Here is a 16,596-nt window from a genome sequence, read left to right on the forward strand (position 1 = left end):
TTTTTTTTTTTTTTTTTGCCGCGATGGCGGCGAGACTGAAACAGAGATGACGACATGTGCGTAAACAGAGGACTGACAGGCTACGGGGTGGGGGTGAATATCGTGTTTATTTCTGTACAGCAGCGGGGAGGGGAGGGGAGGGGGGGGGGGGGGATGTATAGATATATAAATAAAACTCCAGACGGGAACACGCTCCGTGGCACCGGGGCAAAGGGAAGAAGAGGAGTCGCAGCAGGGTTGCGGCGGACGGCGGCGGATTCAAAGAAACATGTCTTCAAAGTATTCGTCGAACTCCTCCTCCCTGCGCAGAGAGAACAACCAAAAGCAGAGAAGCGTTAGTGCACGGCGCTGACGGTTACGACGGTTGAATGCTTAAGTGCGGAGGGGGGGGGGGGGGGGTCCCACTTCGCGTGGCACCGTAGAGCATTTTGTACCCCCCTTTTCCCTACGTCCCGCGTGTCGAGACGACGTCCCGCATTTTGGATCGGCTCGAGTTTTTTTTTTTTGGAAAGTCAACTCGGCAGGGAACGGCGCTTTTCTAAAAAAAATCTGGCCCTTTTTTTTTTTTTTTTCCTCCAAAAGCTGTTGAAGAAATTAGGGGAGGCTGTTTTCACGGAGCGTGTGGTCGCTGTCAATCACAAATAAGTTGCGCTGACAACGCTGCGCAGCACTCCCGACGATACAGGTCAGCGGGATGCGGCAGGAAGATAAACGAGACCGTTTATCGAGAAACGTCTTCCTTCTGCGCTCACTCTGTCGGCTTGACGTGGGAGTTCGGAAGGTTGTTTTTTTATTCAGATAAATTATATTTGTTTAATCCTTCGCGTATTAAAAGTTCTGGCCCGCAGCCTGCTTGGCTCGTTGATATCTGTTTCTATTCTAAGTTGGACAGACGTCAAAACTTTACACTCCCTCTCAGCGTCGGTAACACCCCCCCCTCCCCTCCCTCCTCCCTCATTTGGTTTGTTGGGACGCGGTCACCCCGGATACCTGGCGCTGCAGGACTTGGGCAGGTTAAACGTTTATTGACTTTACTGCCCTTCAGAACAGCTTTTTGTCCGGGGGTAGGTCCACATACCGAGATGCGTAATCAATGCAGGCTAAGTGGCGATGACGGTCCGTGGTGGTTTTTAAAAGGGCCGGCTGGGATGAGGTTTGATTTGAACATCAGCTGTTAAAACTCACCTGGACTTTTCCTCGACCGCGGGGGCGGGTCCTCGCCAGTGGTCGGCCCGCGACGGGCCCTCTGGCTCGCCCTCGTCTTCACGGTCTGGCAGGGAAGCGACAGAAAGCTTGTCAGTCGCACATCCGGGGGAGGAATAAACTAGGTTTGACGAATAAAACCCTGCTCGTCAGTTTTTAAACCTCTGGTTTGTATTTGATCCATCAGCTGCTGTGTTGTAAAGCAACCTCTGGTTATTCTGCCATCGAATGACCCCTATTTCCTTCTGCAGTTCTTTTTTTTTTTTTTTTTCCAGAAACAAGTTTTGGTAGATCGTTTGTAGTCAACAAACTTAATGTGTCCAGTATCCGTATCCAAGTTATTGCTGTTTACAGTAAAACAAAAAATGTACAGCTGTTCCTAAATGTCTCGTGTTTGGACGCTAGCTGGCCAGCTGCATGAGATGTCTTACTACATAATGTGGGCAAACGTTATGCGTTTTAATTTAGTATCAGACGGCGAGTTCAAATACCTTCGCTTCGCAGTGCGTCAGATGGTTTGTGGTATTTTGATTAACTGCGATTTCTTAGGGAATCTGTATAAAGTACAGTATTTTATGAACCTAAGCCACTCATCATATGGCATAATATTGGGATGGGGGGGGGGCAATAAGCATATTTTCCATTGTTATTAGTGACTTATTGTCCAAGATCTAATTAGATCACATTGCGCAAGACACGTTATATGGGTTAGCTTCACCGGCCCACTCACATGTGGCATTAATCTAGAGTTTCAAAAGATAAAGTGCTTTCGTAATCCTGAAGTCCCCAACCGTCCCCGAATGATATACCAGGATTCCTACGTTATTAAAAGTCCAGCCATCAACAGCTGCTTTAAAGTCAAATGTGTGTGTGTGTGTGTGTGTGTGTGTGTGTGTGTGTGTGTGTGTGTGTGTGTGTGTGTGTGTGTGTGTGTGTGTGTGTGTGTGTGTGTGACTGAGGACCGGGAAAGAAAAGGGCGAGAGTGTTTTTGTGTACGGATCTCATCGCATCAAATGACATAACCTCCGGACAGGGAAAGGTTGTTTTTCTGTAAACCTTCCATCTGCCATCCCGCTCATCCATCCACACCCCGGAATAAACAGAACAGGCACACGGGGGCAAAAGACATACTTCACCTCGTGCTGCTCACAGCGAAGGGCAAAAAAAAATAAAATAAAAAAAAGTCAAGTGGAGGGTGAACAAAAGTCCCGCTGAGAAAAAAAACAACAGACCTGCTGTTGCTCTGTAACCGTTAACTACGGGGCTAAAAGGATGTGTTTCCAGAGAGGAGTGTCAGGGTGTTTTCACTCCAGAGGTTTGGAGGAGTGTCATGACCTAGAGGTCCCGGGGGGGGGGGGGGGGGAGGAAGATCATAAACTGTCCAATGTGTCCGTTTTGGTTTTTTTTTTTAAAGTGAGGGAAGTAGCTGTGTGCTTGAGTGTGCATCGGGAAGCTATGAATGCTACCTTTGTCCGAGTGCTGCGACTCCTCTGAGCTGCTGGGGGAGTCAGAGCGATCTGTAGAGAAACAAGACGCAATAATAAAATAAGACGAGGTCATTACAAAATAATATTGTCACGCACAAAAGAAAAATTGGAGATACGCTATTTAAAATAACAACACGTCAGCAAGGTTACTCCCACAGGGTTTTTCCCATCTGGTGGGTTTCGTGTCGTAAAGGGCAGTTTATTTGGCCCGGAGCGGGGGGGAGGAGGGTTTTTTTTTTTTTTTACCTCGGTGCTTCTTGTGTTTGTACTTCTTAGAATGTGAAGACGAGCTCCCCCTTCTCTTCTTCTTCTTCTTCTTCTTCGGCGGCTCCTGGTTCTCCTCTAATGGCTGTTTCGTCTTTGTCTTCGCTTTCACCTCTTTCCTCCTGAGCAGAATCACAAATTGACCAAATTGTGTTCACAACGTAAAACGGGCAGCTATGCCACTGCTTGAAATACAAAGCAAAGGGCCATGGAGGGTTTTATGAGCATGTCTTGGCTAAAACTGTCAAATGTAATATAGACTTCCTATGCATTTTCATTTGGCGTCTGTTGGGACACGCAAAATAACGGTTAAAAGATCATAATCCAAACACTCGTTTCGGGTTTCTTAGTTCATATTTCCATCCTGAACCAGCTTTAGGTGCAGTATTACATACTGCTGGATTCAGATCCAAAAAAAATTGTTAAATAAATAAATGCAAAAAAAAAAAATCATGATACTCGGACTGGTAGGAAGGTCAGGAAGGAAGACTTGTGGTTTGAATGTTAAAGCTCTGCATGCCACAAAATAAAATGTGCTGACTGTCCGTGGTGACGAGCAGATGAGTGCACACACTTATAAATCAGTCAACATGAGAAAATAGATTCTTATAAAAAAAAATATATTTTTGAATGTCAAAGATAAAATGTAAAATGGCTTACTTGTGATGGTAATTGAGTTTGAAAGAGCATTCGGGACATATTCCTAGAACAGAAATATTGTATTATCATTACCTGTCCATAGTAGCAGTTGCAAAAATGGTTTCAGTGTTACTACTGTCATTATTTCAAGCATTCGTCATTCATTTTGTAACAGACCCTTTGGAAGTTTTGTTTTAAACAGATAAGTTTAGATTCAGTGTTTCTCACTGAACCAATTTTTGTGTGTCCTTGCAGCCTAACAAATGTGTTGAATACATTTCTGTATTCATGGTGCCTTTGCAAAGTCTGCAAAAACTTAATCATGTCCAGGGTGAGCTTGAGAATTAATTTTATTTGCAATCAATTTGTGTACAGACAGATACACAGGTATAGATATTTTTCTTCAAAAACTGTTTCTTTTATTAATGTTTAACCAATTTAGATCAATTCAATTCTTGCAAATGTAGCGTTATGTTTTACTTTGCATGCCTCTATGCAATCTAAATGCAACAATATTTAGGACTAAACTGAATTTTTTTTTTTTTTCAACCTGCCTCATATTTAACAGTATCATTTAGCTGGAAACTTGTTCCGCCGTATAAATATATTAGTAAGATGTTTTCATGATAAACTGCAGAGAAGCGGACCAAGGAAAGTACCCTGCGGAACTCCAGTTTTACTTTAATAGGAAAGGACAAATCTCTGATGTTTATATTAACACACCGCTCATGGATTCAGAGATAGGGTTTAAATCTTAGTGAAATGAATTGCTTCTGCCTATTTAGTTAACCACATTATTTCTGACATTGAAACATCATCCTCATCCATTACATTTCTCCAGTAAAGCATTACAAGTTCAAGCACCGGGGTTGCCAGGTTTTGTTTCATTACCGTTGAAACATTAAGAACTGTCATAATATTGGATATAGAATAAATCATTGAAAATCATTTTAATTGAGGATGAACAATATTATCTTGATGTCACCTGTCGAACCAGTGTGTTAAAAGAGCCTGTCATTTCCTTCTTGACTGAGTTCTCTATGACTGGTGATCTCTCCAATTACGGTAATTATTTTAACAAGATTGTCAGTATAATACCTCGAGGAGGATTATTATGAGTCGGGACTTAGACAGGAGCATCCACTAGGCCACAGCGACACACTTGTGGACACAGATGCACACACACACACGCACCTTTTACAAAGGATGGCCACAAGAAAATGAAGAGATAATGTGATTAATCTTACTGAGTTTGACCAATGCATTCCTTTTCTCCCCGTGTTCGACGTAGGCAAAATTCACCTCCCAGCTTTTTAGGCCTTCCTCCTTCTCACAACGTTTGTTTCCGCACTGGAACTGGCCTGAAAGATTAAAGACTGCATATACTGTGCATATCCAAATATATATATTTAATGTTTACATTCACACGATATTTTAGCTACTTATCAACATCAATTTCCAAAGTACTGTACACAAGTAATGAAATTGATTCCTTGTTGATAATTAATTAGGAAAAGGTGAAGATCGAACAAGCTGTGGACACCTAACAGTGAATGTACTATTATTTTTGTGTGTAAATATGGAGAGAGAAATCATTTAAAAAGAAAACGCACGTCAGAAAAGACACAAATAGAAGAGCTTGGGACCTCAAAATAAACACGTTTTATTTTAGGGTTATAAATTTAAGACTCAAAATCTCCCAAAGACACTTGAGATTCTTTCAGGCCACCTCCAAACCCTGCTGTTCTCCTTCACCCACCTCCCTCGGTCTCAACACCCCTTTTCTCTTTATCCCCCTGCTCCTACGCATCTCCCTTTCTCCACCTCGCCTCATCCCCTCGGGCCACCCCCAGCCTCGGCGCAGCCGGCCTATTATCCCAGAGGAGCTTAAGGTAGCATTGATCTGGTTACCGGGGTTCCTCCAGATTGTAGCAGAGGGAGCGAATGCGTCATAGCAGTCCATTCTTGGCAGAAAATGCTTTGCTCTGTGAGAGGAAAGTGATGGCTGAGCACACCTGTTTAGGATTGAGACTCGGTAAACACTCAGGCCAGATGACGTCGACCATTGTGGCTTCGGGCCGAGGGAAGACCTTCTCTTCACGTGCTGTATTAGATTAAGCTCCTGTGACGCCAGCAGAAAAAAGACACGTCTGTCTCCAGTCCTGCATTGTGATGAGGTTGACTGGGGTTTATTTATCTGGTTTATTTATGTAAAAGACATTAGAAAAGATATGAGTTTATAGTTCAAATTAAGGACTATCTTTTAGTTTTCGTAAACATTTAATGTTATGTTTTAATACCCATTGATCCTTTACCTTTTAAAATTTCACACTTTATGGCTGTTCGCTTTAAGGCTCACATATCTTTTACATTTCTAAATGTCAAGTATTTGGTCATGAGTAAGAATAGTAATATACACATTTAAATTTCACATGATGTTTAAATTAAAGTCAAAGTTGTTCTAATTTATCCTTAGGGGTACAAACGTTTTGTGGAAATGCATCCAAATTCGATCTTTCGCAGAAAATTCTAAAAATGTCAACCTCATGGCGGTATCTTAAAAAAAAAGTCAGGGGGTCAACGAAAGTAAGTAAGTAGGTGGAGAGACATTAAGTGTCTGAACTGATTTTCACAACAAACAATTAGCTAGCTGCTGAGATATTCTAGTGTAAACCAAAGGGGTGGACAGATCAGCCAACCAACCCATGCTTGGAGCCCCATTAATAAAATGGATAAATACTATATATATTCATTAATGAATCAAACTGATTCTCAATCTTAGACAAATCTGGAACAATTGGCTGTTGCTGTTTTCTTTTTTTTTTTTTTTCCAATAGACTCTTCTCATCTTATAGGTAGCAGCTATACCTACATTCAAGATGTTAAAAGGTTCTTAGTAAGGGGAACCTCGTAGTGACAAAGCCAGCTGTTCCTTTTCAGCACACTAGTCCATTTTTCTCACCTCAGTGCCAACTTGAAGCTGTGATTAGTAACCGACACCCACAGACCTGATAGAATCCTGCCCGGCCTTCCCCTTTATCAGTGACTTCAATTACAGTGACATTGAAATTCTCCCAATGATGTCTAACAGTTGATCTAACAGTGTACGCACAAAAATCACATATTGCACACGCCAGCTTTTATGTGTGAAGAAACCTGAGCACCCGTGAACAAAACACTGACTCCCCCTCGCTGCTGCAGAGAAGCAGTTCAATGTCAAATATAAAAGAGTGTGATGTATTCGAAGGTTACAACGCGGAGAGTGTGATTGTACCCGACCCTCCCGCTACACGCAACCGTAACCCGAGTAGAGCGGAGTCAATATAAATCTGTTTCAAGGCAATTTCTTTGACAAAATAAAGGTCAACAACTAAATATAATTAAGTCCAGGAAACAAGTCTTCACTTATATCTGATAGCTTTCTTCCGCACAAGAAAGCTCATGGCAACGACTTTAGTCATTGTGTTCGGAAGGTAGATTTTTTTTTTTTTTTTTAAATAGGCCCACAAAAAAAAGCATCTCTGCTTTAAGAAATAAGCTTCACACGCTGAGTTTCTGTTGAAAGCCAAATAAAAAGATCTCCACTGTATTTTGTTGAAAACTACCGGGTATTCTCACAGGTATGGTGAGACTCACGTGCTTCACGGGGGGAAAAAAAAGCAGACATCAGGTTGGCTGAGTAAATCATTTAAGAGAGGGAACTCCTGTCCTCCCACGTCACTGGTTAATAATGCCACCAACCAGTGGCCGGAGATCAAGACGGATATATACCACGGGACAGATGGCTGCATGATTAACATTTACTGGACAAAGTCAAATGGTGACCTAAGCCAGAGGGCATTCACTTTTTAAACACTCTTGGATAACTGTTAAAAGTTCACCAAAGACACATTATTTTTGAGAAAATACTCTAATTTTATATGCTAATTAAAGTTCAGGCCAAAGATGTCATCCGTTCATTATGTATGTCCAAAGAAATAATTAGCTACGCCCAAAAAGCATTCTTTCCATAGTTTTCCATTATAAACCAGATTCTATAATAAAACTGTTGAGACGTCACCAGAAAGTTCAAACAAGGTCAGTTTTTGCACTTTCTGTCATGTTATTGTAACGTTCATGCTATCTTGTTTTGGGTGGTGGGTTTTGTTTCCATTAGCCAACACTTTTTAGCCTCCTGTTTTCTGTCTTCTAGGCTAAACTAACTGGCTGATAGCTCTTGATTCATAATTATTATTTGGATGTGGCATTGACCTTGTCCTCTACCTTTCAGCAAAAAAGTAAATAAACAAATTTCTCCAAATTACAAGCTGTACCTCCAATATTGTGGCTATCACAAAACTGCCCAACACACTCATCAACTTGGACTGCTAATAGCGGTAGTGAATGGAGGATGTGCAGAATGTTACAGCTCTGTTCAAAGGCCCATGAAGAATAGTTGCTGTAAAGTGTCATCGATGCTAGCCAAATATACTTTAATCGCAGTAGACTAAACAAATAGATTTGCCCCAAAAATAATTGTTTGGATCACTGAAGTGAGTGAAAAGTCTGTTCCAATTCTGCATTCTTGTGCATTTGTTATTGAGCATCTGCAGTCGGTGTTGTTTTCCCAGCCGTCTCCTGATAGATAGTCTACCTCCTGCCCGTCCTCAGGGTTGACAAGCTTTAATAAATGCGCAGCCTGTGGTAAACACTTAGTGCCTCCAGGCAGACTTTTCAAATATTGACAATGTAACTGGCAACCAAATGGTTGTTTCTCCAACCACACAGTCCCACCTCTGACTCTGGGTCAAATTGAGCTTTTTTTTTTTTTTTTTTTAATGTCTTTCACATTGACAAGCAGTACAGACTGTTCACCTGAAGTTCAACACTCACTCTATTTTTCAGACTAAAAAGCTTTACAGACCAGTGAGACTTTTTTTTTTTTTTTTTACAATGTATGTGTCAAAAACATGTATTATATCTGTCTCTCCCTTTGTACACCATCAAGAAATCCTCCCACAGATAACCACATTAAAACGAAAAAGGAATAATGACGCTAGCAGACTCCGTTGTTTGAACTGGGTAACTCTGAAAGCTTTCTGGGATGTGGGATAATGAGTTATCACAATTGAGCTCTCGCACTTAAAAAAAAACAACTCAGTTACTTAATCGGAGTTGTTGTATTTTGTCTTGAGAAACAGAACCCAGCAGAATATACCTACACAAGTACAAACCCTGCCTGGAACACAGGCTGAGCAAAAGCAATCATTTAAAGCAACAGAAGCGATCTCACCTTCAAATTGGCCCGTCACATTCATTTTACTTATATATAAATTTAAGGGAAACTGCCATGGCATAATGGGATGTGACAGTATTTGTAGTCAGTCATTTGTTAGCGGGCTAAATGCTTTATATGAACCTGACAAGTAAGTAAGTCTGAGGAGGGATCAGACACTGGGATAGGCAGAAGAACATTAGGGGAAGAGCAAATTTAAACAAGTAAAAATGAGTCAAGAACTGTAACCCAAAAAGCTAATAATACTTAAAATGAGATAGAAAGTGAAAGTCAGCAAGCCACTAATATATGAGAACTATTATGACCCAGTGCAGGCTTAAAGTGGCTCGACGCACCAGTTACTCAGAGGCAGCAGTACAGTATAAATAGGATCGTGGTCGGGAGCACGTTAAAAACATTTTTAAAGACGGGAAAGTTACATAACCCAAAACCATACTCAATTTACTTTGACAGGAGTCCCACCAAAAACAAGCCTAGCCTCAACTACTTTTGACCTTTAACCTCTTCCTGACAGCGGGACGGAAAGCCTAATATACACCAGAAAGAAAAAAAAAACGCAGAAAAACATGGCTTGGAATGAAGCACTGCATGACTTAAAAGCCCAGATGTACAGCTGCTCTGGCGTATAAACAAATCTCAAGATAGATTTTTAATGTTTAATATGCTCAGTCAAGGTGGGTCTTCACTAATTACAAACGCTAACATTGAAAGTTTTATTGGACGCAAAGATATATAATCACAGTTTTATGTGCTGATGTGTAATGTAAGCAGCGTGAAAGGACCATGGTTACAAAACTTAAAGGTACCATGTGGAGTTTTTGACCACTAGTAGCGCTGTAGAGCTTTTTTTTTTTCATTAGCAGGTGCTCGATTTGTTTGTATCGTACGCATATGAATGTAGTGTATATTCATATTTATGTTTTTTCAAAACAAATAATGTTTATTTTTATGATGATGACTATTATTATTATATGCACACAGGCAAGCATGCAGATGATGTAATAGCCATTCCTGAAACAGGTTCCATGTTATTCCACTGAGGGCAGAAATGTACAAAGCAGCATAGCAAGGGACCAGCAAAGGTAAGGAAGACGAAAACTGTCAGTTAAATTCATAGGTCCATTGAAGAATGATTTACAATGATCAAAAAAAAAAAAAATTGTAACACAACTGTTGTTTGTTTAAATTAAAACTCCAAAAAGTACCTTTAATCTATCTGATAATTTATAGCTAAGACATTTATAGCTGTCCCTCATATTCAATTGGAGGAGATTACGAGAAACTTTCAGAAGTGTAAATGTTTCTGAAGTAGAAAAAAGGAAGGGATTAGCAGCGTCTCTTTTTTTAGGAAATTCTTTAAAATGGAGACAAATTTAGGACTCCTGCGGGAGGAAAACCTGTCATCCTCCCAAAAAGAAGAAAGAACGAAACCTTTTGGGAGCACACACTACTTGATCCCATATCACACTGTGACCATGAAAAGAAAGGTCGGCGTTCGGTGTAATCCACTTTGCTGGATGGAGAGGAGTGAGCATTACCTAATGCTAACATGACCAGAGGTTCACGCATAACAGGTATGATAAGGGGGATGGTGTCCAAAAGGGCTTTTGTGGCAGAAGTAACAGTGACCCTTATAAGGAGAACCTAACAGTTCAATTGGGGAAAGTCCTGTCAAGTCTAATGTATCTGTAAACAGAAGTTCGTTCTGGCCTTCAGTCAAGTACTACACACGAGCATGGACTAACATTTGGTCCAGTTGGAACTACTGGTGACCAAACAACAAACCTAACTTCCTTGTTGATAACTTGCCAACATATTTTTGGCAAGATTTTGCGTACAAGTGTTTTCTCCCCCTCTGAGTGAGGACGTCAGGTCCACCGTGTAGAATCAGATTAGTATTGATTTCACTGGAGAGACTTTAGTGTCCCGTACTCTTAAACAGCTCTTAAGATGTATTTGTCTGGGAATTATGAATGTACACAAATCACAGAGGTGGCAAGCACCTCTGACCTAATCTAATCCCACTTCCTGTAGAGTATTTCTACGGGGGATGACCTGTCAGAGACCAGGATTACACAGTCTTAATCTGGAACAATATATTGGCTTAGTCAGCTTTCTCAGACACACTGTATGTTTGTGAGGCTGCACAGGTGTAAGCATAAGAAAATAATTTTAATTTAAAAATGCATGCGAATGCATCTGAGTGGCTCAAGGCATATTAATGAGCTGTCAAAGCAGGTTTTCCCTCACTGAGCTGCTGATGTTGTCCTATCAGCTGGACCTATAAATATCTGATGATCACATGAAGGAGCAGGAAACAGTGTAGGTGTTGTACTAATCCTGAAAAATGAATAGATAGTAATCATCAAAGCTCTGTCTAACTGTTGAGGTAGTGCAGAAGTATACTGACGATGTGAGGCAAGAACAGAAAACCAAAATGTATCTGAATCAACAGATCAATCATATAAAATAATAAGAATTGATTGGCTTGAATATCCCCATTATGGTTGGGAGCCACAACAACAACAACAACAACAAAAGACTCATGCGATGAGTTATATGAAATATTTGAAAGATACAATTCTTGCAAGCCAACAACTCAAACTAAATTGAGTCAAGCATATTATTGAATTCTGCCTTGCACAAGGAGAGATTTGAGAGGGGAGGTGTCCACGGTATGTTAAATAGTGCACGGCAAATTGTCTTTATCTCTGTCACCATCTAGTGGAGAAGGTTGAAACCCGTGAGCGAGAAACCTCGACTGTATCCTAGATTCATATAACACACTAATTCTAAGCAGGATTTCAGTGTGTTCATACTGGAAAAAATAACAAAATAAAATACACAAACCTAAATAATAAATTGTGACTTATGTATACTTTTCTCCAGATTGAAGTGCTGCCTACAAAATAACAGGATGGATAAAACAGATAGTTACTGAAAAGCAAAGAAGTAAAAAAAAAAAAGAAAAAGATATTCAGCTTTCAGTTTGTGTTTTACTTGCAGTGACATTGCAAAGTCACATTATGATGGACGTCTGATGATGCACACTGTGTGTCATTTCTTGTTAGCATGAAATAGATGATTTGTTTGTATATTAACTGCTAACATAGTACAGCATGATGATTAGTATGTAATGCATTCTGTATAGAATTAGTATGTCGGAAGCTACTTGTATAAGTAAATACCTCCAATAGGGGAAGGTGACTCTTAAATTGTTTCTGTTATTAGGATCAATACAGAATATAGATAATGTTGTGCATCATGGTTGAGTCAGTTTCCCCAAACATTAAAACACTCGGGTGCAGTTTTTTTTGTTTTTTTTACCTGCACCTAAGACACTATAGCGTCACCTTAAGCTTCGATTTACCAATGTTTGGTGATTATTTTTTATGACAGACGGTGCATGTTCAAATAAACACTGTAAAGATCATTTCTAGCTAAATAACTGCCCCCCCCCCACCCCCCACCCCTACCACAACACCTAAACCTGACAGAAACCTAGGAAACCTGCACGTAAAAATGTATAACCTCAAAATCAGGATAACATAGGGGTATGCCGTACCTTTGCCGGAGACGACTTCATTCTCAGTCCGCCAACGAAATCCAAACTGTTGGACATAGATTGAAAAAGATGGAAATCATTTACAACAAAACTGCCAGACGCAGAGCACAAATTAGTTTTACCCCAAAATATATCTTGCAAACCTCAATTCAGGGAATCCTATCAGAGCTCAGTATTTGCCCTGTCTTGGAGTTGTGATTAGTTTTCAACTATATTTGTTTTTGTGGAAGAATTCAATGTGTCAAGACCCGAGTGCTGTTGCAATAGCCGATCCACTCCATGAAAAATAATGTTAAAGAAATCAAATCTGCCTGTAAATGTGAACATAAAGACATAATTTTATGTGAATATTGTATATCATATTTATATTTAGTCATGGCGTCACATCTTACTACACTGACACAACTGATCAAAATATCAAATGATCAGGCGTATAAGAATAATCAGTGAAGAAATCTGATTCCTGATCCGTGTTGAGTGAACTGGACTTTTAAAACGTTTAATATCTTAAACGTAACGACAGCGCCTCCAGTAATTCTAGGTCACTCTGGCTATTCTGCACCTACGGTGTCTGTCGTAGTGTTATCGCACAATCTGTGATATCACTCAAGTTTTCAAGAGATCGGACTCATCAGTCCAAACATACGATCTATTGAGCAGTGCCAGATGCACGCTGCCTCTCAGTTTAACACAATGTCGGTTTTAAAGCTTGGCCTCAGACCAGAATTATCCGGTGGTCACTGGAGACAGAGCACGGTGCCAAAATACATCATTACCTCCAACTTTTGTCTACAATGGCCCCGCTATGATAGAGATTAGTCTGAGTTAGGAAGAATTAACCTTTACGCATAGAAACACCGCTGGAACAATTAGTGTAATCATTTTAAATACGGGAGCACAGACAGTGTAGCAGTGGATCATTCTGCCATGTCCTGTTAGTGGTGTCTGAGATTGCTGAAGCTGTCTATTGCATTATTTTCAAACTATACATTTTGTAGACTAATAAAACTGCACTTAATCTCTCAAACAGATACATGAATAGAAATGAATTCTTCTGTATGTTTTGTCAAGGACTCTTTCCCCCCTTGACTCCAATAGCTTAATAGCAACTTACTAATGAAAAACAGAGAATGTACATACAGTAACTGTACGGTATAACTTTCTTGTCTGAAATTGGTTTCTTCTTTTGCCATTTTGCTGATGTGACAACTTCAAAAAGTTGAAGGCTACTATCTTGAAAATAGCCACCTATGTGATACGATGAAAACCTTCTGCTGCTGTATTGTTATTTGAAATGGATGATAAAATCAATCGTAATTATTTCATCCATTTATCTCACCTTGTTTTCCTTGTATCTGCTGAGGTCAGCTATGCAGTATTCTTTGAACAGCTTGTCGTAATACTTCTTGGCAAGTTCTTTTTCCCTGAAACACAATAAACGTGACGTATTTACGAGTGTGTACACAACATGTTTACACGATTAGGCGTGCGCATGTGACCTCAGCCTTTTTGTTGACTCGGGTGCCTACGGTGGCTACGCTAACTTTAGCTCCATTAACTGAGGTCAGCTCCAATATATGCTTTGGGCACATAGTATGTACTGGTGGAAAAGGAGTTGCATACCACCAGGGATTGGTAAATAGCAGTATCTTTTGTTGTTGTGTTTTTCTTTTTGTATTAGCATATTGCACATGAGCACTGTGAGTTTTCTTTGTTAGAATAACGGAATAATCAAACACAATTTAAATGTTGAAGCTGCTTGTATGTGAAGCTGGCTTGGGATGATCACCATGTCATGTCTTCCTCGTCCTCGTCCTTCCACAAGAAGCGATGATTTTCACGCAGCACGTCCAGATCAGTTTTGTCTTTAGCTCTGAGGGAAACAGAAGGTTGAATGAGGAAGTTTAAAGTACAGCTAGATGGCTAAACTACTTCTGTGAGAAATTGTAATGAAATATTTAAATGAGTCAAAACATTAAGTATCCAATGGTCTGATACGGCTAACATATTCCAATTAATTAAGCCAAGAGTGGGAGCAAATGACGGATTCACAGAGACAGAATACTTACACAGTGCGTCTAAAGTCAGCCATCTGTCCTCCATAGTACAATATGTAGTCACCAACAAACTTCTTATGCCGCTCAAACTTGAGACATCTGCTTAAGGTCAATTGACACTATCTGTGAATGTCAACTGTCGCACACTGAGAACTGCAAAAATGTCTGAAATGTCCCGCCTTCTTCAGTTTAATGTCTCTTCAATCTCTTCATTCTCGAAGACACTATCAAAGAAAGCCAGGAAAAGGTAAATAAAAAGGATACAGCATTCATTGATATCAGGTGGGCTCTTCTGTTTCTGGCTTCCTCTCTGAAAAACAGAAAAAAAAAGCAGGCAGAAGGTTACAATAAACAATGTTGACAGCCTATTTTGTTAATTCTTTTGAAAGCAGAGAGAGAGAGAGAGAGAGAGAGAGCGAGAGAGAGCAGTGCACTCAAACTACTCCAGGAGTTCTGACTGTGTGATGACAATGTCTGGGTGCATTTTAGGTCATTTTAACACTTAATCGAACAAGTAAAATAGAGGCTCTCAATTTTTGTTTTGAACATCTCAATAGAGTCTTTCTTATTTTCTGAAACATGGATCAAAAGTGAGAACAATGGAGGAACATGAACTGATATAAGTCAAAGTTATGGGCCCATTTGGTTTAATTAGCAACGCAAATGAATCCATATACATCTTCTCTCAATGAAAATTAAAAATCGACTTTCTCTTATTATAATTGTGTCGTACGTCATTTGGACAGTAATTGCAAGTAAAAGTTCAATCTGATTGAATGGTTTCATTTTTATATTGGCAACTTTTACGCATTATCAGAACTGACATTAATTGCAACGTGAACAGATAAAATTGAGCGACTGAAAAGGGATAGCAGATGAGCTATCAAAAATACATGACCGAAATAAGGAGGAAGCTCTCAATCAAAACAAAATGATTCAAATATTGCACTACGACCGTACAGTACCTGTCCAGTTCACTGGAGTGTAAACTGCTGTGAGCCACCTTGGAGTGCCGACCTTTGTGGAACGGCTTCTGTAAGATTTCCTCCTCACGTTTCCTGTCAAAGTTTCAAATACATACAGGAAGCTTGAGTTACTAAACGAGGCTGCCTACAGTCGAAATATGAGCTACTGGAAAAAGTAAAAAAAAAACAACACATGTTTATTCAGAACATAACGCTCTTTTCCCCCTTTAAGGTAGATGAGCTAAATTTGAATAAAGGTATGAATATATAATTGAGCCTATGTAATTCTTGAGGCTTTAATTTGACCTTTTAAGGCCCCTTTCTGAGGACTCTCCCTGTCCATCATCATCACCACTGAAGTCAGAGTCATAGCCGCCGCTTCCATGAACCTGAGGAAACAGAAGATCCCATTAGTGTCGACTCCATTCAATCGCGCGTGATCTAACTTTCACACACACAAATACACCCGCTTGCAGAGATATGCGTTTTAGAAGAAGCCCATCTACGCAATGACTATATAGATCCCAGCTGAGAAACGTGCTGTGCAACCTGTAGCAGTAGACAAAGGAGTCTCGCAAAGCCACGCAGTAAATACGACGCCGTGTGTGTAAAACTCGTATGCTGCGCACGGAAAAGGTTACCCACCGTGAAAGAAAAGAGAAAACAACCACAAATTGTGTACCGTTTGTTTGTGTCGCTTTTAGAAAGCAGAATATCTCGAAGAATGTGAAGCCCTTAAAAAAAGAAACAACTGACTCATAACGAACACATTAGCCGCTAAATACTCCTCCAGACCTGTTTGCTTGTGAACAGTTTTTGACTTTAAGGTCGACAGTGGACTATAATTTACCTTTACAAGGTTATCCATGGGGTTACTTGCTCAGTCTCCGGCGATACCTTCCAATTGTTTACAAAGTGAAAAGCACGTCGCGAGATGATGACGCGGCAACGCTAACCGCGGAATGATGACGTTTCGACTAACTTCCATGAATTATTGAGCATCAGCTGAGAAAATGTCGAAATAAGTCCCCGTATCGTTTACCTTACTCGTGATTATTCGTATAGAAGTTGTCGGGCTCACTTATGACTTCCACTTTTGTAGGTGAAATTAATATTGAATGCTTTAGATGTGTACATTGTC

At 40.1% G+C, this 16,596-nt stretch overlaps 1 protein-coding gene across 2 annotated transcripts; it reads right to left on the reverse strand.

Moving 5' to 3' along the window:
• Positions 1 to 88: 88 nt before the first annotated feature.
• Positions 89 to 16,381, reverse strand: fra10ac1 (FRA10A associated CGG repeat 1). Of its 2 annotated transcripts, XM_069155572.1 has the most exons (14): positions 16,306 to 16,381; positions 15,762 to 15,844; positions 15,456 to 15,548; positions 14,755 to 14,800; positions 14,503 to 14,579; positions 14,223 to 14,306; positions 13,773 to 13,857; positions 12,434 to 12,479; positions 4,841 to 4,954; positions 3,615 to 3,657; positions 2,937 to 3,076; positions 2,670 to 2,720; positions 1,186 to 1,270; positions 89 to 301 (listed from the first exon to the last, which is right to left on the reverse strand). In XM_069155572.1, the coding sequence occupies exons 1-14, from the start codon at positions 16,321 to 16,323 to the stop codon at positions 259 to 261; spliced, it is 1,008 nt and encodes a 335-aa protein (XP_069011673.1). In that variant the 5' UTR covers positions 16,324 to 16,381; the 3' UTR covers positions 89 to 258. The 2 variants fall into 2 exon arrangements, with proteins under 2 accessions (XP_069011673.1, XP_069011674.1); XM_069155573.1 differs by lacking the exon at positions 4,841 to 4,954.
• Positions 16,382 to 16,596: the final 215 nt, after the last annotated feature.

This window comes from Embiotoca jacksoni, unplaced genomic scaffold (assembly GCF_022577435.1).
Source record: "Embiotoca jacksoni isolate LCO1_2020_lvr unplaced genomic scaffold, fEmbJac1.0.p SCAF_20, whole genome shotgun sequence".
Lineage (NCBI taxonomy): Eukaryota > Metazoa > Chordata > Actinopteri > Embiotocidae > Embiotoca > Embiotoca jacksoni.